Raw genomic sequence first — 27,178 nt, forward strand, 5'->3', positions numbered from 1 at the left:
GGTAATCTCAAAAAGACAAAACATGTTTCAAACATTGTTTATTGTCGATAATTACAGCTAAAAAAAAAAAACATCTAAAAATGTTAGAATATTGTTTTCGAGTTTGTCTGTACATCCTGAGGAAGGCTGTTAAGCCAAAAAAAAAACGCATTGGTAATTTTTAGAAACTATAGAAGTTCCCCTTACCATGAATGTTGTTGGATTCCCTTTTGGTCTTTTTTATGAGTTTGATTAAATGACCATTCATACAGTATAAACACCAGATATCTATCGGTCTAGTTCAGTACGCAACCACAATCATGGGGAAGACTGCTGACTTCACAGTTGTCCAGATGATCATCAACACCCTCCACAAGGAAGGTAAGCCACAGGTCATCGCTGAAAGGGCTGCCTGTTCACAGAGTGCTTTATCAAAGCATATTGAAGTTGACTATTAGGGAAAAGTGTGGAGCTTGAGAAGACTGTCAAGCAAAGCGGAATCAAGCGCCACCACGCAGACATCTTCAGGAAATGGAACTGTCAAATTCCTAGTACCAAGCCACTCCTGAACCAGAAACATCAGAAGCATCTAGAGAAAAAGAACTGGACTTTTGCTCAGTGGTCTAAAGTCCTCTTTCCAGATGAAAGTACAGTTTGCATTTCATTTGCAAATCAAAGTCGTAGAGAGGCACAGAATCCAAGTTGTTTGAAATGCAATGTGAAGTTTCCGCAGTCAGTGATGATTTGGGATGCCATGTAATCTGCTGGTGTTGGTCCACTGTTTTATCAAGTCCACAATCAGTCTTCTTCCAGGATATTCCTTCTGGTGACAAGCTTTTTGGAGATGCCGATTTCCTTTTACAACAGGATGTCACACCTGCCCACAGTGCCAAAACTACTACCAACTGGTTGGCTGACAATGATATTACTGTGCTTGATTGGCCAGCCAACTCTCCTGACCGGTATTGTCAAAAGGAAGATGAGAAACAGACGAGCAGAAGGCCGCTGCATCCTGGGTTTCAATAACACCTCTGCAGTGCCACAGGCTGATCGCCTCCGTGCCACACCGCATTGATGCAGTAATTTGTGCTAAAGGAGCCCCAACCATGTCTCCATAACTTGAGTCCATAACTTGAACATTGTACTTGTCAGAACTTGAACATTTCTGTATTGTAAATCCTTTTTTTGATTGATCTTAGGAAATATTCCAATATTTGAGATACTGGATTTTTGCTTTAAGCCGTAATCATCGATATTAAAACAAAAAAGGCTTTAAATATTTCACTTTACATGAAATCTAGAATATTTGAAATGTTTGAAATGTTCACTTTTTGATTTAATGGAGAAAAAAAAACTTTCCACAACATTATAATTTTTTTTATGCACCTATGTACCTGCAATACATGCAATTATGCAGGTTTGAAAAAATGAGCATGGTATAATGATTAAAGTACTTTTTAAAAATAAAATCGTTTATATTATTATGAAAATCCTTTTCAGTATAAATTTTGTTTTCTAGATAACGGATAAAAGGGTTTCATTTCCATTCAAAAAACAAAATGCTAATCAGAAAAATCCCCATTACTTTAGACTTTAGTTTAAAATATACAAAGAATTTGATTCCAGTCTGGATGCATTCTCTCGTCCGTCATTCTGACAAGTGGAATGTAACCTAATTTGCAATGGTTGAACAAAAATGTCAGAGACATTGTAGCACGAAATCCTGACCTCTGATTAGCAAGGCTGTGTATTTTTGTTTTAGGGATGACACTTCAGCTACAGTAGCAGGACTATTAGTATGCTACATGGTTAGTATGCTACCTGAAAAGGAAATTAGATATCTGTCATCTTGTCAAACTGTTTTTGTGTATGTAGTTATGCACCAAAAAGATGACACGGTGCGGTTTACAATAGAAAGCATCCTCTCAGACATCCTCTTATGTCATTACATCTTTGGCATGAATGTATTCGTCCATTTTCTTCTTTAAGTTAGTGAAGTCAAAAGCTGTGTCCTCTGGCCACGCCTGCAAATACAGCGGTAGGTTTCTGAAACGCAAGTCAATAAATTACTGAACAATCATCACTCCAGTTACAGAAATTATAGATTGCAAGGATGTGACTTTCATGTGTAAAAGTCATAGTGTAAAAGTCCAATAGCTTACATTGACTTCGGTGTCTCTGAAGTACTATGGACTTCTCTCCAGTGTGCTAATGCTTCCTCTCTACGATCAAGCCTCCACAAGACCTCAGTTAGCCACATTTTAGTAGTCTTACAACCTAGTGAAATTCAATTCCACACGTAAACTTGAGAAGGACAGGGCAACGTATCAGACTAAGCACAACAAACAAGTCGAAGTGATTCACTATAATGAAATCATATCAGATGAAAACCTGTTGACATCTGGAGACTGAGATGAAGATCTCTCAGGGCCTCCTTCAATTGACCTCTTTCCAAAAAGCAGAGCCCTCTACCAGCTAGTGCTTGTCCTTTTGCTGCTTCCAAAGTCACCATTTTTTCAACCATTGCTTCAGTGTTTCCAAGATGTTTTTGTTTCCAGTCTAAAAAATTGATGAAACTGTGTAAGTAATGATACATGAAAGAAGACAATGAAGACAATAAAGCAAGTTCACACATCATGTGGCTTCAGTAAGATAAAAAGCGGAAAACAGCTTAATCTCTTGAATGCAGATCTGTTATAAATAGAACCCCAGGATAAAAAAATATTTGTGTCTGGATAATACTTCAAAAACAAAGACAGATATGCTTAGTATGATTAAGCAATCTAGAAAGGAAGATATTCCTTACCTTTCTGTTTAATGAACACTTTCACCAGCTGATTAATCGCTCTTAGAGGAAAGAACAAGAGAGCATAAGAAAAAACAATTTGCACAAAACATGGTTTGCCAACACAGCGAAGTACTGAATAAAACTCTCAACACATCGTACCTTGTAAAGTTTGTAATAGCCTCTTTGGTGTCCTTCAGTTTCCAGTGGGCTTGAGCTTGAAGGAGATGGGCCACACCAGCCCATAACACAAAGTCCACATTTTCAAGTACAACATCGGAATCCGATTTTTCAACAGCATCAAGCAGCAGCCTCTTGGGAATGAAGTCTACAGTGCTGGTGATGACCTCCTCGCAGACCACAAGAGCATCACTATACCTTTGAGCTTTCAACAAAGCAAATCCTGCTTCAAGGTAGACTACTGGGATTCTGGGAAAAGAAGTGCCATCCCCTGGGGACACCTGAAACACAGACTCATTCTCTCATATTTGATGAAGTTTGTGTGGCGTAGTGATTATGTTATTTTCCTATTTAATAATGTGAAGTTTCTTTGAATCAATCTGTATAAAAGCACTATATAAATAAAGGTGACTTCATTGAATCAATTACATCCCTTTGTATGCATTATTTATTTCTTAATCTGATGCCTGAAAAAGTGCAGTCCTTACAAGATCTTTGCCATCTGACTGCAGTGACGCCAACAGATCAAGATAGTGCTCAACACCATCTGAAATACTGATTGACACAAAATATATATGTATTCTGTTTAGAGGTTTAGTGTAAAAGTACAAGCTTTTCTAGATCTGATTGAAATATTCATATTTGAGAATCTAGTCAAGCATTGGTCCTTGTTGGATCACTTGCCTGCCATTGAATACACGTGTGTGAGCCAAAGTGTGCAGAATCAGAGAGGAGGACGGGACTCTGCTAATGAATGTCATCTGTTCACCACCAAGCAGCGTAGCTGGAGAGACCAGTGACACACTAGATGAACTCTTATCAGACTGCAGCTGGACTGCCTGTAAACAAAGCAAGAGAAAAGTACTATTTAACAAACAAATTTTAAAAATGACACTACATATGATGCAGGAAATACATTCATTGGAATATTTTGAAAGAATGTGAAACATCCTTTACTGAAGCGAAACCAGCAAAGTCTTGTTACTTCAATTAATTTGTTTACTTTGTTGACGCTAGAAGACAGTCCTGATATACAGACCTACAACACACACCAATTATTTGTTTATTGTTTTTAATAAAGTACTGAGTTGTTATATGGTCAGTGTGAAGTAAAGACAGCAATTCATAATTTATCACGGATATCACAAGCAGTTAATGATTTTACATAAATGCACCTCTCATACATGCTGTAAATTACAAGGTACATTGCATAAAATTAAAAATGTAAATAGAAGTTGTGTGCAGACTTACTGAGTAAAGAAGATGCAAGGCCTCAATTTCTGCCTTTGAATTTCCAAGCTGTCTGAACACCAGAGCACTTTGATAAAGTGCACTATGGCAAGCACAATCCACCTCCACAGCCTTCCGATAAAAGTGGAGAGCACAATTGGGCTGACCCTGCACAGACATTGGAAACAGCCTCAAGAGAGAAATGATGACACATCACACATGAATCAGTTAATCTAATGTAACAAACAAACTCAGTTAATCAAATATAAATAGGAACTGATTCAGAAACTGTTGGTTCAAGATTTAGTCTATTTAGGGTTCACTGGATGGAGGATTGTAGAACAGAGCTTCTTACCAGCTTAGCAAAACTCTGGCCTGTAAGGGTGTGGATCTGTGCCAAGAGACTTCTGGGACTTGGGAGCCCTTTAGCCTCCTGAAAAGCCTCAAGGGCTTCAGAATATTTCTCCATCTTCATCTGTTCCACCCCTAAACCAACAAACACATTTTGGAACTAATGACAGTTCTCAGTTGTTTTAAATTAAGAATTTAAAAATTACTTGTTTCTAATCTAAATACAAAATGTTATCATATAACAAGACTTACATGCACTGTATATTTCCTGTGACATTAATATAATGACCTACATAATGTATAAATATTTATATAAACAAAAGTTTCATCATGTCAACATCTTAGTTCAGACCTTTTATACCTTGACATATCACAGTGCAGATGTGCAAAAGATCCTTGAGGTCCTTTGCTGCCATGGCAACCATTAGAGAGGAGTCTTCTTCCATGCTCAAAGCAAGGTTTCGTGTTTCTGTCTGTAGATTCACAGGTGCTGAATGTTCTCTCTGAAAGGAGATGAGAATGACAGCAGTCAAAATATAATATATGTGGCCTACGTTCATAAAAAGAATAGTTTTCTTCTTATTATTATTCTTGCATGTTATTTTGAGTGATTATCTCTATGTAGTTGTATTGCAAAACCGCCAGATTTGTATTATACTTGGTTTAACTACAGGTACAATATATACATGTACATATATAAACATTTTGCACATTCTTCCACTTTTAGGATCAATTTCTGAGAAGATATTAAGTCTTTAAATCTTGTTTGGGCATAACTAGGTAAGTATAGTGCACATACAGAACATTTCAGGCTTGATAATTATCTTGAAAATCACAGATACAACAATATTGAGTTAGAGATTCTGCTGATTGTAAATTAGGTATAAAACTATGGTTCTCAACCAGAGGGTCAAGCGATTCCGCAAACTCCCAAGAGGAGCCTTAATATGATATTTATAAAGATTATGAAAACAATACCTTGTTGTTGGTCTGTGTCAGAAGAGTAAGAATTCTCTCTAACTGACAGCGCATGAGACACAGCATCCACTGAATCAGCAGAAGCTTGTAGAGATATGGCACATAGACTGAGGTGCCAAAAGTCTGCAGAACAGCCTCCCACAACTGAACTGGATCAGAACAGGACACCTGAGATCCTGCAGCCTCTAAAGCTACAGAAAAAGAAAGGTGGAGGGAACATAAAATATTCAGCATACAAATCAATAACAATAAAAAAAACCCACAATGCTACATTTACCTCTTAATAATGTGTGGATGAGACTCTCCTCAATCTCACTGGGATTAGACAATCCCAACGAGAATAAAAACGTATTATATGAAACTGTCATTTCAAGTTTGAGTCGTTCAGTAGCTGCTGGTATTCCTGTGTATACATACACAAGAATGGTTATGAACTTCTGACAATATCACCATACTGTAACCCATCAAAAGTAACACATGACGGTACCTTGAATTTTCTGCAGCAGTTTAAGGCTTTCTGAACAGCATCGCTTCCGAGCATCCTGATTTGGCTCAAGGTTTCCTTCATTTTGCTGAAACGGAAAACGGCACATGCGTAAGGTAACGCTAATTTTACTGTAAACGATACAATAGTACTTTTGTTACAATACCTTCCAAGTCAATATTATGTTGTTATTCTCCTCACTCCATCCATCAACTAAACAAGGAATAGCAGACATGTCAAAGATTTCGGAAGGAGATCTCGGAATCGCATGTCGATTTCGGAATCAGTCCCCTTACCCCTTCCTCACCTGATTCGAACTTTCCCTCCTCCTCTAAGTCTAAACAATGATAGTGATACAGCGCCACCTGCTGGTTGGGATGCATTAGTCTAAAACGATGCAATTTAAATCTAAAGAAATCACACACTGTTAAAAACTTTCTAGTGATCATCTCTGTTAATTTCAGATGTCATCATTTTATTAATATTAAAATAAGATTGTTTACATAATTGCTTGAACGCTAGACAGCCTATATCTTCTCTGCGGGTCACTATAATGATTTTATTAAGTAAAGTTAGTGAAAATTGTGTTGAATCTTAATGCCTTCACTGGTCTTTCCAGTAATCTCTGCGGGACAAAAACCATTTCCCAATTTTGGGGCGTTTTCAAACAGATATAGAGACCTTATTCAGAGCAGCGCCATGGCGCCACACTTGGTGCCTAATATATCCCCACCTACTAACAGGTGCCGTGATGAAGAGATAATCAGTGTTATTCACTTCACATGTCAGTGGTCATAATGTTGTGCCTGATCAGTGTATGTGCATGTACATTGAAATGTGCTCTTGAGCAGTGTTTCCCAGCCTTTTTTTTTTTTTTTGCCACGGCACGTGTGTGATATATGTAATATATGATGTTGTTGGTAATAAAACAACTCTTTCGTCGAAGTTGGTATTGTGACTTTATATAGCTGTGGTCAGACACTTGCACGTGTCATTATAATATTAACATTTTATGAAAAATGCGTGGGCACAGCACATTCTAAATGGAGGCATGGTGGAGTTATGAGTCTTGACTGACAGTTTGAGGAGCCAATGGAGTTATGAGTTTTAGTAACAACCTCTATTAAATGCTTTTATTGGTTAAATATTTCTAAAAATCCACATACAGATGTAAAGTATGACCAATAGCATTAATTTTATAAAACAAAAATTACAAAATATAGAGATACAAGGTTTTGGCCCGACAGAGCGATGATATATTCTTATTTGTAGTATTCATTTTTCACGGCACACTAGTACATTATGGATTAAAGGAAATTTTGAAAAATAATAATTTTCCATTTCAATTTTATGTGATGGGTTTGAGTTGTTCAGCTTGACAGTCCATTCATAAAATATGAATAAAAAATACATCTTCTGCACCACTGTTAAAGAAACCTGCTGTCATGTCACATATGGGTGGAGGCTTTAGATTATTATAGGTGGAGAATGGTTGGCGACGGGATTGAGTTAGGGGACATAACTTTATAGTCTGTTTTAAAACAAAACAAAAATAACTTGCATTTTTATTATGAATAAAAATAAAATAATAAAACTGTCTACTTTGTCTAGTGTACAGGGATATTTATTGGCACAAGTCATCTTCTTTGGAAAAGAATCAAGGTTAGGCTACATTAGCTATAGACATTACATTGGTTATTACATGCATAATTCATCATGGACTTTAAAGAAAAACATTAAAATATATTTAAAGATAAAATAATTCAAGCATGTGTGTAATTCTGGAAACACATAGGCCTAACATAGGCCTATATAACACAAGAAATTCAAGTTTACAGATTCGAAGTGCTCAGGGAAGTTTAGGCTACTGCTGCCTTTACCAGTTTGTAATTAATGCTACCATTTCGGCAAACTTTTAAAACGACACGCTTTACAACAGACTCTCAAGGTAAAACAGAAACATTACAAAAACCGGCTAGTTACACGTTATTAGCTCGTAGTGTCCTTACGACACCTATCTGGCAAATCTTTGGCTCTTTAATCATATCAATAGCTACCACACACGACATAACACAAAAACTGTTCTGCGTAAATAACAGTTGGAATATAAGTTTAACTTCCCTGAAACATAGGTTATGTAAGCCGAGGAGCGTGCACTAATATTTTCAGAGTCGCTTTAACACAACAGGAAACTCGTGAATATCATGCAATCGCCCGACTCCAACCTAATCAGTGCCCTGACTACTGAACTATAGGGAGCAGCTGATTGAGACGCTCCCTCAGACGCCGAATGTTTCAGAACACAGTGTGACGCAGTTTCTTTATTTCTTTTCTAAACGTTTATTTCCAAAAATATTCATGCAACATTTTAAACGATACAAATGTTTCACATATAATGTTCCACAGCATCATAAAACATAAATAACATTTTAGCATCAGTATTGTATATGAAGAACGTTGAGGATAACATTCATGTGGCGCAGTTTCTCCAGAGCGGCTGCACGAGCTCTGATGACGACACAGCTGTTCCACGATTGGCCGAGGACAAGGATCACGTGTGTTTTGTGTTCATTCTGACACCCTCAGCTCCACTAATGTGCACTAAATCCGTATTTTTATAACAGTTAAAAAGCTCTTTTCATTTAGTCGCAACGCTAAATTGTGTCATGCTTATCCCAATAACAAAGCATAGAGCCCACTTAAATGGTATTTAAATAGAATAGGCTTACGTTGAACTTTATTCTTGTACAAACCGAATCTGTATTAAGCAGTACATAAAGTATTGCACGAAAACGCCTGTGTATTAGACAAATATAGCATGTGATTCGTCTCTGAAGCGTCACTACGGGAAGCAGAAAGTGTCCGACTCCGTTTTCAGCTCCTCCCCGACAGCAAGCGGCAGCTCTCGCCGATCGGTTACATCCCTCCGCAGCCGAAGTCGAGCACACCTTATGTGTCGCAGCAGCATAAACTGAGATTCTACGTCATATTCTCTCTCTTTCCCCAGGTCCTCAAGCGGAGAGGAGCAGCGATCGCAGCGAGAGGCCGTCCTAGATTTGGGAGCCATTCGCCAAAATGGTACGATATTTCACCATGTCATTCACCCTGTTCATTCATCAAAAAATGACTAAAGTTATACATTAAAACATTTTTGTTCATTTAGGACGCATTTATTCAGTCATTCAGGCTATTTAATCTTTTTTTTTATTCTGACGTCAATGACGTAATGACAACCTGCTTGTAAGATATTCTCGCGTTGTATGTCAACCTTGAACATGAATTATACTCGGAACATTTAATTGTTGTCCTTATTTTAAGACGGTCAGGAAAGAGAATGACGCATTGAAATAGGCCTAACGTTATGCTTATCTGTGCTCGATGGGAGATCATAAAGTTCGTCATGTAACTGTTACACTACTAGGCATGAATGTAAAGCACAGCCGCATGCGTTTTGTTCGATCTTTGTTTTTAAGTGAAAGTCTAGCCGTGTTATTTTAGGGATATGGCCCAACACAGTGCACGAGCGCGCACTGGAATAACGTTACTGCGTTATAAATAGCGCGCGAACGCCCCCACGGTTCTTTTCTATGCGTGTATTAAAGTTTCATGCGCAGGGACAGAGCAAGCCGTGCATGTGAAGGGGCTGCTGGGTGCAAATGTCGTTATTATAGTGACGGGGCCGCTGTGTTATTGTTTTTGAGGGGGCGAAACAACCCAACACTCTTATCAGGCTAAATAAGCTTGCTGTTTCCATCCACCCATTTTATGCACATTTTGGGATATCGCATCAAAAACTGCTGGATGGAAACGCAAAGATGCGTATAAATTGTAAAAATGCGCATAAACTACGATGGAAACACGTTTACCGATTAAATTCCTCGATGCGTAGCCGTGACTTTGCGCGATGGGACAACATAACTGGACTAACCAGCGGAACGATCTTCTTGCACATCATCCCAAATGCTGTTTTGGTTGTTGTGAAATGCCTGAGCAAATTCTGTCGTCAAAGCGGTTCAGTAGGCTATAGCTCCCTCCCAGAACTCTCTTAAATGACTGCGTCCCAAAGCAAGATAGAAAACACGTTTATTGCGTTTCGTCTGCGCGCTCTGAGACGCAAGTAACTTGTACAGTGGCTTCTCCTACTTTTAATTAGCGCCAGAGTTTTATCAGGAAGTGACGATGTTGTTACCTCTTCGACTCGCTGGATGGAAACGGTGCTTTATGCGCAAATGTTTATACGATATTCCAATTTCGCAACTTTGGATGGAAATATGCCTATAGCTATTGGCTGAGTGCATCGCTGGGTAGCGCTTGTGCTGAGGAGACAGCATCACAGAGCGGAAAACTGCGCACTCATGGTACAGCGCTGTGCCTCACTGCATTCTCTTATGAATTATGATGCATTCAAAAAGCGTTATTGAAATCAAGAATTACTGTTATTGTATAATTAATTAGGTTTGAAAGCATAATACATAGTACACATTAGACATTTTACATTGCTTTACCATATACCGTAAAAAGGCATTTAAAATATATTAGAATAAGCCTGATGCATTTTAGAAGAAAATACAACAAGTATGAATTGCCTCAATTTATGGCGATAGAGATATTTTCAAAATCACATCACCATCATTTTTTTTTAAATGTTCATTGTACTTTAATTAATTTGATTTATTACGTTTTTTTTACATAACATTATGAATGTTTACTGCATTATTTTAGTGTTGTGTGTCAAATTTGTCTGTTAAAGTGAGTTTAATAGCTCAGATATGTTGGTTTATTAACATTATATAATTCTATGACTAATACCGTTCCAATGTACATATACAATGTACCTTATACAGCCTTTAGTGGGAAAGTAAATACACAAGCTTAGCTAAACTATCAGAGTTGCTTTTTGTAGATTCCCATCCTCTAATGAGCCCGAGGCATTCACTTATTTTAACGTCACATATTGTCCCTCACACACACAAACACACTTATATTTACTCAACAATCAACACTTGACAAACGTGTCTTTGGCCCTCAGGTGAACTTTACAGTAGACCAGATTCGGGGGATTATGGACAAAAAGTCCAACATCAGGAACATGTCTGTGATCGCCCATGTGGACCACGGCAAATCTACTCTCACTGATTCCTTGGTGTGCAAAGCTGGTATTATTGCTAATGCACGTGCAGGAGAGACCAGATTTACTGATACCAGAAAAGATGAACAAGAGCGATGCATCACCATAAAGTCAACGTGGGTATTCCTATTTAAAAAGTCATTCTTTTATAATCAATCTTATTGATGTCATGTTTTATTGAACATGCACCACCATTCAAAATTTAGGGTAGGTACGATTTTTGAATGTTTAAAAGTGCATTTATTTGCTCAAAAATCAATAAAACAGTCATATTGTGAAATACTGCTACAATTTAAAATAACTATTTTCTATTTGAATGTTTTAAAATTACATTTATACCTGTGATGGCACAGCTGAATCTTCAGTGTCAAGTGATCCTTCAGAAATCATTCTAATATGCTGATTTGCTGCTAAAGAAACATTTCTGAATATTATCCGTTTTTTTGAAACAGTGATATATATATATATATATATATATATATATAGCCTATTTGTGAATATGAATATGAAGAAAAGCATTTATTTGAAATATTTTTGTCTTTATGTAGCCCTTTGTCTCTTATTCTATTCAAACTAAATTGACAACGCAAAACACCAATATTACTTTTCACCATCGCTGAAACCCTTTACATGTATGTTTCCCTTACAGGGCGATCTCTCTGTATTATGAGCTCACTGAGTATGACTCAGCCTTCATTAAGCAGTGTAAGGATGGTACTGGCTTCCTCATCAACCTGATCGACTCGCCAGGACACGTTGACTTTTCCTCTGAGGTGACGGCAGCTCTCAGAGTTACAGATGGTGCCCTTGTAGTGGTAGACTGTGTATCAGGTAAGGCAAACTCATTTTAGGAAATCATATTCACACTTCTGTTCTGTCATGAAACCCCCCCTGTTTTAGCCTGGTCGTTCACGCCTCATGAGTTGAAAAAGTCTCAAGAAATGGGCGTGTAAAGCTGTGGAAAAGGGGGAGAGTAGGTGGGAAAAGGGGAGACGACAGCCAATAAAACACAGACCTGCAACACACACATTATACAGACACATGAGTTGAGGGAACCCTGATGCATTTAAAAAATCTAACCCTATATAACAAACTCACAAGAATGAGGGAGAAACATGGAAGAACATTTAAAACGTCTAATAATATTTTCATTACATTTTAGAGCACTACAGTCTCTGCGACACACGCCAGTTTGACACAGAAAGAATAAAGGCACAGTTACTTTTTTGTCCTTTGTTCTTTGAATTTTCGTTGTACATCGTGTATCAGAATAATCCATTGTGTCATCGTGTTTATGATAAGACGCACAGCTGTATCAGTGTCCTTATTTACGTGTATTTAATTTGAATAAATATGTGCGCATACACGGTGCTGGTTCATGTTTAGAGCACAAAAAAAAGTCCTCCGGTCTGTGTATGATCTATATGATTTACGCTGCGAGCGTTGTTAAACTTATCGCGGCGTTCCGTGCAGAAACCGCTCTCATGAATTCTCCACTGTAATGCGATCTCATGCATTATACATCGCAGTGATTATGTTAAAAGAGTTAAATCTCATGAATAAATGCAGAGAAGCGCTGAAGCAGAATTGTGCCGGCAGCCAATCACACACTCCGGGGAAGCACACTTCTACCTCACCTTCCGTCACGTTGCTTCGACTTTGCTTTTCAAACCGAACTTGCTCAGAAAAACGAAATTAAAAGCTGACTTGATCCACAGGTGTGTGTGTACAGACTGAGACTGTCTTGAGACAAGCCATAGCAGAGCGCATCAAGCCTGTCTTGATGATGAACAAAATGGACCGTGCCCTCCTTGAGTTGCAGCTGGAACCCGATGAGCTTTTCCGAACCTTCCAGCGGATTGTGGAGAACGTTAATGTCATCATTTCAACCTATGGTGAAGGAGAGACCGGACCAATGGGAAACATTATGGTAACAGTTTAGACTGAAAAGTCAACTTTATGAGTAAAATATTTGCTTCTATTAATGTGCTTCCTACTGGTTTCTGGGGTACCTTAGGTGGATCCTGTGGTTGGGACTGTGGGATTTGGGTCAGGCCTCCATGGCTGGGCTTTTACTCTGAAGCAGTTTGCTGAGATGTACGTGGCCAAGTTTGCTGCCAAAGGGGATAAGAAAAAAACAGACCTCACTCCAGCAGAACGAGCTAAGAAAGTGGAGGAGATGATGAAAAAGCTTTGGGGAGACAAGTAAGTGTCTTGTGTTATAAAGGTGTCATTGTGATCTAATGTCTCGAGTACAAATCACCCATATGATTTCCAGTATAAATTGTGTGTATGTATGAAATCTCTTTAATTCAAAGCCATCTTTTTCAGGTACTTTGATCCCTCTTGTGGAAAATTCAGCAAATCAGCAACCAATGCAGATGGCAAGAAGCTTCCCCGTACTTTCTGCCAACTTGTCTTGGATCCAATCTTTAAGGTTTGTGTTTGAATAAGTTCTTCTTGTTCTATCGTCTCCTGCTACTACCACTCATTTGCAATTACTCTCTCATTTGAATAACTCCACAGGTTTTTGATGCCATTATGAATTTCAACAAAGAAGAGACCCAGAAACTGATTGAGAAACTTGAAGTTAAGCTTGATGCAGAAGACAAAGAAAAAGAAGGAAAACCTCTACTTAAGGTAGAGCTAAATACCTCAACTGGAAATAATGACTTTTGAAAACCTGCTATTGTTGTTGACACATGGTTTTTCGAATGCTTCCAGGCTGTGATGCGCCGCTGGTTGCCTGCAGGCGATGCTTTGCTCCAGATGATTACCATCCATCTTCCTTCTCCCGTCACTGCCCAAAGATACCGCTGTGAACTGCTTTACGAGGGTCCTGGAGATGACGAGGCCGCTATGGGTGAGTCACTACACTCGCAGTGTTCTACACTACACTTCAGAGTGCTTTTTTTCTCCAACCTTTTCACATTCCTTCTTTGACTTTTAAGGTGTAAAGAACTGCGATCCTAAAGCTCCTCTCATGATGTACATCTCCAAGATGGTGCCAACCACCGACAAGGGTAGATTCTATGCCTTTGGTCGTGTCTTCTCTGGTGTTGTTTCTACCGGGCAAAAGGTGCGCATCATGGGCCCAAACTTCACACCAGGAAAGAAGGAGGACTTGTACATAAAGCCAATCCAAAGGTTGGCTGCTGACAATTACATATACAGTATAAGTTATCTTCACTTGATTTGATTTAATCATAACCCAATGGTCTCCCCAGAACTATCCTGATGATGGGTCGCTATGTGGAGCCCATTGAAGATGTGCCATGCGGGAACATTGCTGGTTTGGTCGGGGTTGATCAGTTCCTGGTCAAGACTGGAACCATTACCACTTTTGAAAATGCTCACAACATGCGTGTTATGAAGTTCAGTGTTAGTCCTGTGGTGAGAGTTGCTGTGGAGGCCAAGAACCCAGCAGATCTACCAAAGTTGGTGGAGGGTCTCAAACGTCTGGCCAAGTCTGATCCCATGGTTCAGGTGAATATCTTGGTGGGGAATAAGATGGTTTAAACAGATTTCAGTCTTTTCTATAACAAATACAAATTGTTTTTCACCTTCTGCTAGTGTATCATTGAAGAGTCCGGTGAGCACATTGTGGCAGGTGCTGGAGAGCTTCATCTGGAGATTTGCCTAAAAGACCTTGAGGAAGATCATGCCGGCATCCCTCTAAAGGTAGTGCTTGAATGACGATACTAAAGTGTACAGATTTTTTTACTCTATTCTTTTCCACTAACACTTTCCACTTTTTCTGCAGAAATCAGACCCAGTTGTGTCATATCGTGAAACTGTCAGTGAAGAATCAGACCAAGTTTGCTTGTCCAAGTCTCCCAACAAGCACAATCGTCTGTACATGAAATCCAAGCCCTTCCCAGATGGCTTGGCGGAGGACGTTGATAAGGGTGACGTGACCGCTCGGCAGGAGCTCAAACAGAGAGCTCGCTACCTGACTGAGAAATATGAGTGGGAAGTTTCCGAGGCCCGAAAGATTTGGTGCTTTGGACCAGATGGCACAGGGCCCAACGTCCTTGTGGATGTCACAAAGGGAGTTCAGTATCTGAATGAGATAAAGGACAGTGTAGTGGCTGGTTTCCAGTGGGCAACAAAAGAAGTGAGTCAAGATAGGTTATGCATTTTAAACATTCATACGGTTTACAATATAATAATGAGATATTTCAACAGAAACAATTTTGTGTTACCTTACCAGGGTGCACTCTGTGAAGAGAACATGCGGGCAGTCCGATTTGACATTCACGACGTCACTCTTCACGCTGATGCAATCCATAGAGGTGGCGGTCAGATCATTCCCACAGCTCGTAGAGTTCTGTATGCCTCTGTGCTCACTGCACAGCCAAGACTCATGGAGCCCATTTACCTGGTTGAGATTCAGGTACACATGGTGGAGTCCTGGAATAGAAAAACGGGAGTGCAATCTTTATGCGGTTAATAATATATTTTCTTTTCCCCTCCAGTGCCCAGAGCAGGTTGTTGGTGGCATCTACGGTGTGCTGAACAGAAAAAGAGGCCATGTGTTCGAGGAGTCCCAAGTGGCTGGGACACCTATATTTGTTGTGAAGGCATACCTACCTGTAAATGAATCATTTGGTGAGTTAATACTTTAGATTTGACAGCAGCTTATAGGACATTGATGTCGTCATTTTTATATTCCAACAATAAATACATTAGTTATAGCAACTAAACACAAGTGGTGCCTGAATTTATTATATTAATTATTATAATTAATTAATTATTATATTGTGGACAATAAAGCGATAATTCACCAAAAAATGAAAATTAGCCCATGATTTACTAACCCTCAAGTCATCATAAGTGTATATGACATTCTTCTTTCAGACGAATACAATCAGAGTAATATTAAAAATTTCCTGGCTCTTCCAAGCTTTATAATGGCAGTGAATGGTTGTTTCTGTTTTGAAGTCTCTGGCCCTGTCCCAAATGGCACCCTAAACCCTCACGGTCTTCCTCTGAGTTCGCACTTTCACGACGTAATGTCGCTTTGACTGCCGGGAAGAAGTCCGCTGCGTAGCTCGCAGAAGTGCGCATCGAGGGTGCATATCGGCCTCAAAGGGGGCGCTCGCGAGCACCCTTCTGAGACCTAAAATGACAAATGGGACACCCTGCGGTCTCGTGGACTTAGCGGACACGCGCACGCAGCGGCCATTGTAAGTCCACAAGACCGAAAGTGCACATGAAGTGTGCCATAAGTGTTAATAAAGGCCTTCTGAAGTGATGCGTTTGTGTAAAAAAAATATCCATAAAAACTTTTCAAACTGTAATCTCTAACTTCCGCTAACGGCGTCATGCACACGTTCACGAGAGACTGGCGTTCCAGCATATGACGTATGCTGGAACGCCAGTCTCTCGTTAACGCGTGTACGACAGTTAGCAGAAGTTTAAGTTTTGAATATGGATATTTTCCACTTCACTTCAGAAAGCCTTTCATAACCCCCCCAGAGACGAGTGGAGCACTTTTATGATGGATAGATGCACTTTTATGATGGATAGATGCACTTTTATGGACTTCAAAACAGATCAGCCATTCACTGCCATTATAAAACTTTTATTTTAACATTTTTTAATTTAACTCCGATTGCATTCGTCTGAAAGAAGAATTTCATATACACCTAGGATGACTTGAGGGTGAGTAAATCATGGGCTAATTTTCATTCTTGGGTGAACTAACCCTTTAACAGAAGTCCTCAATACCTTCAGTGGCAATAATTTGCTTGCTTTTGATTCTGTATAGGTTTTACAGCAGACTTGAGGTCTAACACTGGTGGACAGGCCTTCCCTCAGTGTGTGTTTGACCACTGGCAGATTTTGCCAGGTGACCCCTACGACATAAACAGCAAACCTTGCCAAGTTGTGGCTGAGACCCGTAAACGCAAAGGTCTGAAGGAGGGCATCCCAGCACTGGACAACTTCCTGGACAAACTTTAAACTTCTCTGGATTGTATATGGTGATTGAAGCTATTAACCTTACAATGTTAACGTGATGACACTGAAGTGTATGGCATAATGTTTACAAAAATCAATAGAATTTAATTTAAAAACGATAGCGCTTAATTTAAATATTCAAAGCTGCACAATTTTGCAGCAAATAAAATATGAACATGTTAAAAAGGTGTGGATGTGTCATGCATAAAAGACAACAGCAATCTGGACATATTTAAAAATATATTTTTCCAGATGAACATGAAACAATGCTTCAATCACTGTGTATTGATTTACGTCTTAGGATGTTATATGTATAATCTTAAACTGTACCCTCCTTTTCGGCAAAGAATTCAAGATTCTCAACAGCTTTACCTTTGCCATCATTATTGGAGAGCTATGTCGATTAAAAACCTGACTGAGAGGGGCAATAAAATCACTGTATCAACATTTACAGCACATCATTGTTTGTTTGTTTTTTTACATCAAAATATATGAGCATCTTCGATTCAGAATAGTACACAAATAACGAGGAACAACCAATCACATGCCTTCAGACTTGACGCAAGTAAGTTGTACGGCTCATAATCATAAGTCGGATCATATAAGATGAATTTAAACTGCAACTCGTGTCTATTAAGTAAGCCATTAGCAATAAACGCCAATTTCTAAAACACCAATTATTCTCTTTAAATTTTATGACCCTCATCCTATATAAAAAATTTGATGCATAATCTTAAAATGAATGGCTTCATTTTCATTACACGTGCAGATGCTGGTTGTGAAAAATTGGTTGTGATATGAAATCAGACAAATTACTCCCAGTTTTATCAACAATCATATTATAGTTTCTGAGGTGAATATGTTAGATGTGTTACGATAGCAAAAACAACTTCCATATAAAATTACATATTCAAAGTAGGTTTAGCAACAGGGAATCTGATGGCCCTCGAGCGAATAACCACAAATTTAAATAAAATTAAAAAAAAAAGATCTGACACATTCGGCCTTGATATCAGAGAAGTTAAAAATTTTGAAATATACAACAAACTGTTTTTATTGCTGCAACTTAAGTCTTGTAACAAAAAGTAATTGCACTGCTGAAAACGAAGGGACAAATAAAGTGAGCTGCCGCTGAAAACCTGCTTCCGTTTCAACTGCAGAATTGTTGAAGCAACACACAATGGAGAGAAGAGTGCCGTTTTTGGACGTGTCTGAGCTTTCCAGTCCACTCATTTATGCCATTTGTTTTGCTGTGCTCCTCCAATAAAATAGCTAAGGAAAGAGAGTCATTACGTAACCGACGGTTTCCCCATTTCGAGGGAAATAAGCTTAATTCAGGTTTGTATTTTAAAACAGTATTGTTGCTGACCCACTCAGATTTCATTGTAGTCCTTCTGGGTCCTTGTCGGAACACGATTCTTGAGGTCCATAATCAAATGTCAAAATTGTTTTCGCTTATCAGACTTGATTTGAGTGTAGTTGTTTTGGTGACTGACCAATAAAGCTGCACCAGGATTCAGTCTAGAGAGATAATGTCTGATAGGCCTGAGGATCCTCCTGTGATCACACCCGTCTCATGACTCGAGCTGCTGCTATGGGTTGCCGTCTCGTACTGTGCGGATGAGGAAACCAGGCTGGAGCTGGTGGTGGCACTCTGAAGGCTGCTGGAGAGGTTGTCTAAAAATATGGGGCCTCTGTAATGTTGCTGAGAGAACAATAAAGGAAACTAGAGGTAAACAGCAGTGCAAACTATGAAAATGTGTGTGTATGCAATCTTAATATTTCTTTGGAGGAATATTTCACACATACCTGGGGGTCCCCTTGAATCAGAGAAAATAAATCAAGACCTTTGGGAAAGATGTGTGTAGTATGATATGTTAGTATTTATGTAAAAGCTTGAGCATAAATGAAAGCATATTTGATTGGATGGCAGACTGGATACATATACAAGAAAGCACATACTTTGCATATCTGTGGGAATAGTGGATAAGGTTGAATGGTGGAATGGAACAGAGTAGTCTGCTATCGAGGAGGTCAGGTATGAGGTGTCCAGCGCCTGGACATTTGGCACCCGGACAGTTGATGGTTGATAAGTCAAGACCCTAACACATGAAAATAGGAACATAAGAAAACCAATATACACAAAACAACGTTATCAGAGTAATGGAGGTTCCACTGCAATCGAACTTTTGAAGCATTTTGGGAATAATTCTGGATCATTTTACAACATTTACAGGGTTCCAACTTCTTTGGTCCAATTTCCATGCCTTTTCTGATTTAATAAACACATTTTTTTCTAATTAAATGGAGCAATTCCAAGAGTGTCCTCACACCATCCGTGCTCAGGCCCTGATAATAGAGATATTTTATAATAATAATGGTAACACTTTACAATAAGGTTTCACTAGTTAATATTAGTTAACATGTCGTAAGAATGAACAATACTTACAAAAAATTTACTAATATATTATTAAAATCAAAAGTTTTATTTGTTAACAATTAATGCTTGAACTAACAAAAAACCCCCCACAATAACCAGTTGTATTTTTCTTAACATTAACAAAGATTAATAAATACTGTAACAAATGTATTTGCTCAATGTTAGTTTATACATCAACTAATGTTAACAAATGAGACCTTATCATAAAGTTACCATAATAATAATAATAAACATTTTAGGGTGCAAAAAAACCCCTAACTTTCTATCCTTTTTTCTTTAAGATTTTTAATAAACTTACACTACTTGCCCAGGTTTAGAAAAATCACATTTTCCTTATTTTTCAGGTTTTACCATCACCACGGTCAATTCTGCATTTATTGTACACTTCAGGGTCATTCAAAAAATGTGACAAAAGGGCAAGGCTTATGAAATAGGTGCACAAAAATACCTGGTCTGATTTGCATCAAATTAATGAACACAAACCCTTTGCTGTGCATCTCCTCAGCCTTTGACATGTAGAGGCAGCGCTTTTTCAGAGGAGGATCGCTGTCCTCATCATCATCATCATCATCATCATCATCTTCAGACGAGCTCTCTAGCGTAAGGTCAATTACGTCTGCTTTTTTTGTACTGCTGGATTCTGGGGGTGGCACCACTGCACTTTGTCTCACTGGGACAGCACCTAAGGGGCCATGAAATACTTTAAAAATTTATCAAAAATGGAAATCCTATCTAAAATGAATTAAACTAGCACACAGAGATGGAGCTCACACACTTATAAATGGTAATGAACCTTACAATCAATTTTTGGGATACATGGAGATGACACCTTCAACGTCTCCTTCTTTGGTCTCATTGGACACCAAGTCCCATCCTCCTGAAACTTGATTTCATCAACATCTGTGCAGTCATTAAGTATTTCCATGAAGAGCCTGAAAAGTAGAGAGTGCCCAGTTTACTCCTATATTACTATCTCAATAAAGGCAAAAACATTCAGTGATTGTGGTTGAAATGGCATCTCAGCTACAGTGAAAGTAATCTCACCCATCTATAATCAGACTCTCATATGTGGCTTTTTTGTCACAGACGGGACATATCCAGGTGGGCTTCTTCTCATTCATTTGCAGGTATAGAGCAGCATCAAAGCACTGCAGGTGGGAACAGGTGACAGCTCGGCAGGGTACCGTAAGGCGCATCTTGCCAAGCTAAGTGAAAAGAATATTTATTTGGTCACACAAAAAGTTGTCATACTACATTAGGCCACTAAACAAAAACTTAAATATGTTGTTTAAAGTGACATACATTAGCCAGTTAGGATCTTATAGATACAGCAACTTACTGGGCACATGAGTGAGACTCGTAAACTAGTTGTGGCGATTTCACTGTCAGGGTCTGCCGTGAGTTTTTCTTTAACTGTTACAAGAGTAAAGGGGTGGATTTAGTACATTATTTCAATTCAGTGAATAAATTATATATAAGGACGAAGACGCAAATTGTTAAAGAATTCATGAAAAAAAACTAACAAATGAACACAGATATCATAACACTAGTGTGATCATATTTATGATTAAGATTACATGGATATCTTTTTTTCTCAAAGAGGGAAATGTTGACTTACTTAAAGCTCTGGAGTGGTCAGGGTTTCTGATCCCCTTCATTCTTAATCTCTGTAGCAACAGTGGGGAGGTCAGCTGCCGCACCAAATAAACAGACATGGAGTATGTCTGCAGAAAACAAGATGGAAATACATACAATGCTTAGCATAAAGAAATGTCTGAAGCAGTGTGGCAACGTGTACTGGTATTTTACATACCTTTCCTATTTCAGGTGCCCATGTGACTACTATCTGATTGGGTACAGCAGATGACAACCTGACCAGCGATGTGATGTTCAGTGGTCTGCCGGGTCTTTTTTGCTCTACACCATTCTTAGGAGGCGGTGCATATCCCTGTGGGATAACCATATCAGATTAGCAATTATACAAATGTTCAGTTTAAAGTCAGTAAGATTTAAAAAAAAAGAAATGAACACTTTTACTCAGCAAATATGACAGTAAAAATTTTTAAATTGTTACAAAAGATTTATACTTCAGAATTTTTTTTGTAAAATTTTCTATTAAAAATCCTGAACAAAAAAAAAATCATGGTTTCCAAAAAAATATTAGCAACACATCTATTTTCACCATTGACAATAATAAATGTTTCTTGAGCATAAACTCAGCATAATGCTAAAGTGTATCTAGATAGATGCATCTCACAGAGGTTTTTAATATGCAGTGTTTTATATCCCTTTTAAAAGCCTGCACATGTTCTCGGCTTTGGGGCAGTCATAGCCTTATGGTTAGAGTCAGACTGGTATTCTGGTTTTCAGTATGCATTCATTTGCACATACTGACTACATCCACATCCTGTGTTGTCTTAAAATCGTGTTAAAGTCCGTATGAAACAGAAGTTCAGAGAGTCTTTTCTTCCCCATTATCTATATCAGAGTTAAACAGCCCCTCGAACAAGAAAAAAAATAAATGTAGGGCAGGACTTGATTTTGTCTATCAGGAATTAATTGGATGGTTGTGGCTAGCAATTTCTGTGATCTCATGTGACAGGCCTGCCCTCACGCCTGTATCATCAGAGAAGAGATGCTGTTGCGAGAGGGAAGTTATTTTGATTTAAAGGGTTAGTTCACCCAAAAATGAAAATTAGCCCATGATTTACTAACCCTCAAGTCATCCTAGGTGTATATGACATTCTTCTTTCAGACGAATACAATCAGTTATATTAAAAAAGCCCTGGCTCTTCCGAGCTTTATGATGGCAGTGAATGTTGCTCTGTTTTTGAAGTCCATAAAAGTGCATCTATATCCATCATAACGGCTACACACAGCTCTGGGGGGTTACTAAAAGCCTTCTGAAGCGAAGTGATGTGTTTGTGTAAGGAAAATATCCATATTTAAAACGTTATAAAGTAAAATTTCTAACTTCCGGCATGCCATCTTCTGTATTCAATTTACGGGAAAAGTACTGGTGTGCAATGTCGTCAGACGTAGCGTAAGCATTTTGAACCGCGTGAGTCGTTACACTTTTCCCGTAAATTGAATACAGAAGACGGTCGGCCGGAAGCTAGAAATTTTACTTATAATATATGGATATTTTCCTTACACAAACGCTTCGTTTCAGAAGGATTTTATTAACCCCCTGGAGCCGTGTGGAGCAGTTATGATGAATATAGATGCACTTTCATGGACTTCAAAAACAGAGTAACATTCACTGCCATTATAAAGCTTGGATTAAGATTATAAGGGCACATAAATAAATAAATAAATGTGCACGGATAAATAATACTGCAATGTTCCATAAAAAATAAGAATAGTCCATTCTGATTTCACGGTGACGTCAACATTTAAAATGCCTCAAGACCTCTAGAAGTCACATACTTTTATAAGAACTAGTTTTGGAAAACACATTAAACAGGTCTACATACAGGGAGGGGAAATAGCTTCCCATTGACTTTGATGCACAGGCTGTTTGGATAATTGTCCTCTTGTGGACAACTGGTCTCTGCTAGACAAAACCTAGAATCAAAACAAAACAGAACATCAAGAGTCTAAAATTTTGATTATGCTGCTGAATCTAATATACAAATGACAGTTTAGGAAAAGCAACACACTGAGTTGGTTCTTACCGCAGCTGAATTTGAACCATGTAGTCCCTTCTTCCACCTGGAAGAAAGTCCCTATGCAAAAGGTTAAAAAGAACAAAGAACCAACAAATTTTAGAACAGGAGTAAAAGACACAAGTCACATTTTTAAGTCTCAATTAAGCCATTTAGTTCTTACCGAGAAATGCAAACTTCTCTCACTTGTTGTGGAGTCAATGCAAATATGAAGTACTTCTCATGATGAAACCTCTGAATGGCATGGGTCCCTTTAAAACAAGTCATAGGGTGTATAGATTTAGACACAGGCAATGAGGAAATGATGTACAACCCAACTGATGGGATAGCAATTAATTCACAGTACCGTTCGAAAAAAGGTTCTTCAATGATTTTTAAAGAAGTATTTTATGCTGATCAGAAATACAGTAAAAATATATTTAAAATGTAATTTATTCTTGTAATGAACAAAGCTGTATTTTCCGCATCATTACTCCAGTCTTCAGTGTGAAATGATCATTCAGAAAACATTCTAATATAATGATTTGGTGCTCAAGAAACACATAATATCAATGTTGAAAACAGTTGTGCTTCTTAATATTCTTCGATGAACAGAAAGTTTCATTTAAAATAGAAATTCTTTGTAGCAGCCAAAATGTCTTTACAGTCATGTTTGATCATTTGAATGCATCCGTGCTGTTAAGTTAATGATAAGAATAATAAATAAATAAAAATTGACCCCAAACTTCTCAATGTTACTGTAATGTTAGTGCACACTTTTACACAAACTCTAACACTATATTTTGTTTATGCTTAAAGGGATAGTTCAACCAAAAATTCTATCATCATTTAGTCACCCTCAAGTTGTTCCAAACCTGTATGAATTTCTTTCTTTTGCTGAACACAAAGGAAGATTTTTGGAAGAATGTTTGTAACCAAGCAGATCTCGGCAGCCATTGACTACCATTGTATTTTTCCATTTAATGGTTGCTGAGATATGCTTGGTTGGGTGAACTATCCCTTTAAGCTGAGATATATATATATATATATATATAAAAAATGTGCAATGCATTTATCTGTATAAAGCTGTATTCCACACTAATCAAAAGTTTTTCTCATTTTACCAAGCATGGAAAAATCCAGACATTTTGTATAAAATTACCTAAACTTGATGGTTTGATCAAGACATCCAGCACATCGTAAAACGGTAGAGCCTTCATCTGCACGTCCGGGTGGACAGGGGCCATAAGTGTCGTGGGCTGCTGCATATTCATCATGGGCTTTAATTCATGAAACACAGGTGAATCGCAGCTCACCTGCTGCTGCTGCAGGAGGTCTGAATGGCCGGTTTGCAGAGGAAGGTCTGAGCTCTCAATTGTAGCACCACTGTCTATTTGAAAGTAGGATTTAATGCTTGACTTTAGAGCCGCCAAATCATGAAGCCCATCAAAAGTCCTTGGGTATCTCCGACAATACAGTTCCTTTATTTTGATCTGCACGGCAGGACCACAACCACTCCTTAGTAGATGCAAAGCCCTCAGCAATAGTTCATGCTTGCGACCGCTCTTGTTCCTTCCAGCAAAACCTAACAGTACCTGGAGCTCTGAGACACGGAAACTTGATACCATATTCTGCATTTTGAGATAGTAAACGTGGAAAATCATATGGGCTGATCAAGGAAATTAACTTTTTTAACCACACAAGTTAGTAAGAAAAACCACCCTCTAGTCTAGGCTATGCCATACTGAAAATTTGACATGTTTTGTATTTACAATAATCATAATTTATAAAAAGATTTTAAAAATCTGTGCATCAATAATAAACATGGCATAAGCTGGTGGAATATGGTTACAACTTTATGGTTGAAATTTGTAAGCAGATTAATTCATAAAGAATTGTGCGAGACATGAGGTGACAACCCACCCAAATACACCCATTCCAGAAACCCCAGAGAAATAAGAAAATCTCAACTGACCCTTCATTACATGGTCCATGCTTGATTGTTCTTATGTGTTAATCCTTTTTTCTTTAAAAATCCTTAACAAATGACCGAAATGCATCTAAAATGTTGAGAATAATTCCAAGACCCATTAGATGAACATCAAGAGCATAACAAAGGACAAAACACAGAGGTTCACTTTGATCCCGAAAGAAATCAACTGAACTGCTGAAAAAAGCTGGGTTTATAGTTATAAGGGATTTTTCTGAACAATTACAAAACAACATGAATCAGTCATATAGTGGCAATAATTAGTACATTAAAGCATGTATCTACCTTTTCTGTATCCAACACAGTCTACATTTGCTATTGCTGATCTTAAGTATAACGCATGAAATCATTAGATGATTTATGCACAAAGCCAGTAAAAGATGTTCTCTTGAAACAAATGTGGGAATGAAACGCTCGCTCACATCGACAGGAATCAAGTTTGTTTTCAGGCTTGTAAACAACATTGTCAGTGTGTCCCTCCGTAATGTTTACTTTGCAATTTAATGTAAAACGTGCGTCCACTTACATTTATACACACACAATTAGGACACAGTGGTCTACACATCATTTACATTTATAAATACACGTTATAAAACAAACTACACCTGCGGGTACATGTATACATTAGCAATTGCTGTTGGACGCTAACGTTAGCTAACAAAAGACCAACCAAAACGATTCGAGCAATGAAGAAATTGAAACGTAAAAAACTTTTTACCTGCAGCGAACAGTCGTCAAGTTCAGTTAGGCATTATAATAAAGCGTTTTCATGCAGTAAAAGATGGTAATGAAAGCAGTGACATTTTGAGGCTGTTCTTCAATGTTTGTGTTGCAGCTCGAGAGCTATAAGAGTAGCTGGTTGGTGGCTAACAAGCTAAACACAATCCGTCTAACGGACTGATGTGACGTCTCTCTATTAACTATAGGCCTAAAGAAACTAACCCATGGGCAGAAAACCGACAGGTAAAATAGCATAACAAAACTACAAAATGTCTTCAGAATATGAAAACCGCAAAGAAGTAACCAGCTATCATTGCACTTTCGCCTACCCGTAACTCCTCAATATCCGCCATTTTCTGGCTGCGCTCATCCTGGCCAGTCCGGGGATGTCGGGTCACGTGACACAGCCTAAGTTAAAGAGGTCATTAAGCCTAATAGGCTAGATTTTTGTATTTTGATTTTTTTTTACCCCTCAGGGGTCCACTTAAAATATTAGTGAACTTTTTCTTCGTCAAAACAGCCATATTTAGTTTTATATGACCATTTCCCACGCTCTTTCTGGCCGTTTATGTTCTCCTGCATGGAAGACGTTCATATGTGTGAATTTCATTGATTTTGGTGTGCTGTTTACTTGCCAAGAAGCATTTTTGAAATAAGGCAAACTAAATGAAGTGCAAAGGCTGCGCAATAGCTGTATAGTTTATGTCACTGGTTCTCAACCAGGGGGCCATGTTCTCACTTAGGGCCTCAGCAGGCTTCTAAGGGGGCCTAAAGTAGTAAGTAAGCCAGCTCTATTTATACACTTTGTAAACATACACATATAGAAATAAGATAATTAATTGACTACGTTTGGGGTGCCCCTATCTGAATGGAAGAGTCCGAGAGCTTTGTTTGTGATTTACACTAGCAGCAACCCTGTGTCAACAGGTTTAACATTAAAAAAAAACTACGATTATGATATTTCAGAAGAAATATATATATATATATATATATATATATATATATATATATATATATATATATATATATATATATATATATATATATATATATATATATATATATATATATATATATATATATATATATATATATATATATTACTGTAAACAACACCACACTTAAACACTCTTTATATAATATAATTTTATATAATATAATTATCTTGGTCTGGTTTAACACCCACTGGAAATTTCAATTTGGCAATTAAAATCCTTATAAAAGCCTGCAGAGCACTGCCGCGGCCGCCATATAGAATGAAATTATTCAAAATAAACATTCCAATCCGAATTTGGACAAAGA

At 38.1% G+C, this 27,178-nt stretch overlaps 3 protein-coding genes across 11 annotated transcripts; 1 reads left to right on the forward strand and 2 right to left on the reverse strand.

The window, feature by feature from the left end:
- Positions 1–21: 21 nt before the first annotated feature.
- fancg (FA complementation group G) lies at positions 22–6,290 on the reverse strand. Its single transcript, XM_079815753.1, has 14 exons — positions 6,154–6,290; positions 5,991–6,075; positions 5,781–5,906; positions 5,504–5,694; positions 4,887–5,028; positions 4,530–4,660; positions 4,196–4,342; positions 3,629–3,783; positions 3,433–3,499; positions 2,927–3,225; positions 2,786–2,826; positions 2,371–2,538; positions 2,142–2,256; positions 22–2,025 (listed from the first exon to the last, which is right to left on the reverse strand). Exons 1-14 carry the CDS (start codon positions 6,220–6,222, stop codon positions 1,917–1,919), a joined length of 1,845 nt encoding a protein of 614 aa, XP_079671879.1. The 5' UTR covers positions 6,223–6,290; the 3' UTR covers positions 22–1,916.
- A 1,199-nt stretch (positions 6,291–7,489) lies between these two features.
- On the forward strand, positions 7,490–17,535 carry eef2l2 (eukaryotic translation elongation factor 2, like 2). Of its 3 annotated transcripts, none has more exons than XM_079815744.1 (16): positions 7,490–7,649; positions 8,995–9,065; positions 11,017–11,231; positions 11,765–11,946; positions 12,834–13,045; positions 13,133–13,320; positions 13,447–13,552; positions 13,642–13,755; positions 13,840–13,978; positions 14,067–14,262; positions 14,343–14,601; positions 14,689–14,796; positions 14,879–15,232; positions 15,329–15,511; positions 15,594–15,726; positions 16,889–17,535. In XM_079815744.1, exons 2-16 carry the CDS (start codon positions 9,063–9,065, stop codon positions 17,080–17,082), a joined length of 2,586 nt encoding a protein of 861 aa, XP_079671870.1. In that variant the 5' UTR covers positions 7,490–7,649; positions 8,995–9,062; the 3' UTR covers positions 17,083–17,535. The 3 variants fall into 3 exon arrangements, with proteins under 3 accessions (XP_079671870.1, XP_079671871.1, XP_079671869.1); XM_079815745.1 differs by lacking the exon at positions 7,490–7,649 and adding an exon at positions 8,176–8,294; XM_079815743.1 differs by lacking the exon at positions 7,490–7,649 and having other exon boundaries at positions 8,552–9,065.
- Positions 17,303–26,264, reverse strand: pias2 (protein inhibitor of activated STAT, 2). Of its 7 annotated transcripts, XM_079815751.1 has the most exons (16): positions 25,875–26,258; positions 25,142–25,226; positions 24,483–24,797; positions 24,329–24,386; positions 23,351–23,438; positions 23,197–23,247; positions 22,996–23,086; positions 21,333–21,467; positions 21,138–21,243; positions 20,859–20,932; positions 20,564–20,724; positions 20,318–20,451; positions 20,003–20,201; positions 19,042–19,181; positions 18,889–18,926; positions 17,303–18,784 (listed from the first exon to the last, which is right to left on the reverse strand). In XM_079815751.1, the coding sequence occupies exons 3-16, from the start codon at positions 24,792–24,794 to the stop codon at positions 18,596–18,598; spliced, it is 1,776 nt and encodes a 591-aa protein (XP_079671877.1). In that variant the 5' UTR covers positions 24,795–24,797; positions 25,142–25,226; positions 25,875–26,258; the 3' UTR covers positions 17,303–18,595. The 7 variants fall into 7 exon arrangements, with proteins under 7 accessions (XP_079671877.1, XP_079671875.1, XP_079671873.1 ...); XM_079815749.1 differs by having other exon boundaries at positions 24,329–24,797; positions 26,206–26,264; XM_079815747.1 differs by having other exon boundaries at positions 24,329–24,797.
- Between the last annotated feature and the right edge of the window lie 914 nt (positions 26,265–27,178).

The sequence above is a fragment of the Gobio gobio genome (assembly GCF_949357685.1).
Source record: "Gobio gobio genome assembly, chromosome: 4".
Taxonomy (NCBI): Eukaryota; Metazoa; Chordata; class Actinopteri; order Cypriniformes; family Gobionidae; genus Gobio; species Gobio gobio.

What these genes read in the sequence shown, in the direction of transcription:
- eef2l2 (XM_079815744.1), top strand. An exon ending in TGCATCACCATAAAGTCAAC is followed by an intron (nt 11,232 to 11,764) that starts GTGGGTATTCCT and finishes TTTCCCTTACAG; the next exon opens with GGCGATCTCTCTGTATTATG. An exon ending in AGTGGTAGACTGTGTATCAG is followed by an intron (nt 11,947 to 12,833) that starts GTAAGGCAAACT and finishes CTTGATCCACAG; the next exon opens with GTGTGTGTGTACAGACTGAG.
- fancg (XM_079815753.1), bottom strand. Translation starts at nt 6,222, where the DNA reads ATGTCTGCTATTCCTTGTTTAGTTGATGGATGGAGTGAGGAGAATAAC. An exon ending in CATCCACACATTATTAAGAG is followed by an intron (nt 5,695 to 5,780) that starts GTAAATGTAGCA and finishes CTTTTTCTGTAG; the next exon opens with CTTTAGAGGCTGCAGGATCT. An exon ending in TGACACAGACCAACAACAAG is followed by an intron (nt 5,029 to 5,503) that starts GTATTGTTTTCA and finishes ATCTCCTTTCAG; the next exon opens with AGAGAACATTCAGCACCTGT.
- pias2 (XM_079815746.1), bottom strand. Translation starts at nt 26,229, where the DNA reads ATGGCGGATATTGAGGAGTTACGG. An exon ending in GATCAAACCATCAAGTTTAG is followed by an intron (nt 23,439 to 24,328) that starts GTAATTTTATAC and finishes CTTGTTTTAAAG; the next exon opens with GGACCCATGCCATTCAGAGG. An exon ending in TGACCACTCCAGAGCTTTAA is followed by an intron (nt 20,933 to 21,137) that starts GTAAGTCAACAT and finishes CTCTTGTAACAG; the next exon opens with TTAAAGAAAAACTCACGGCA.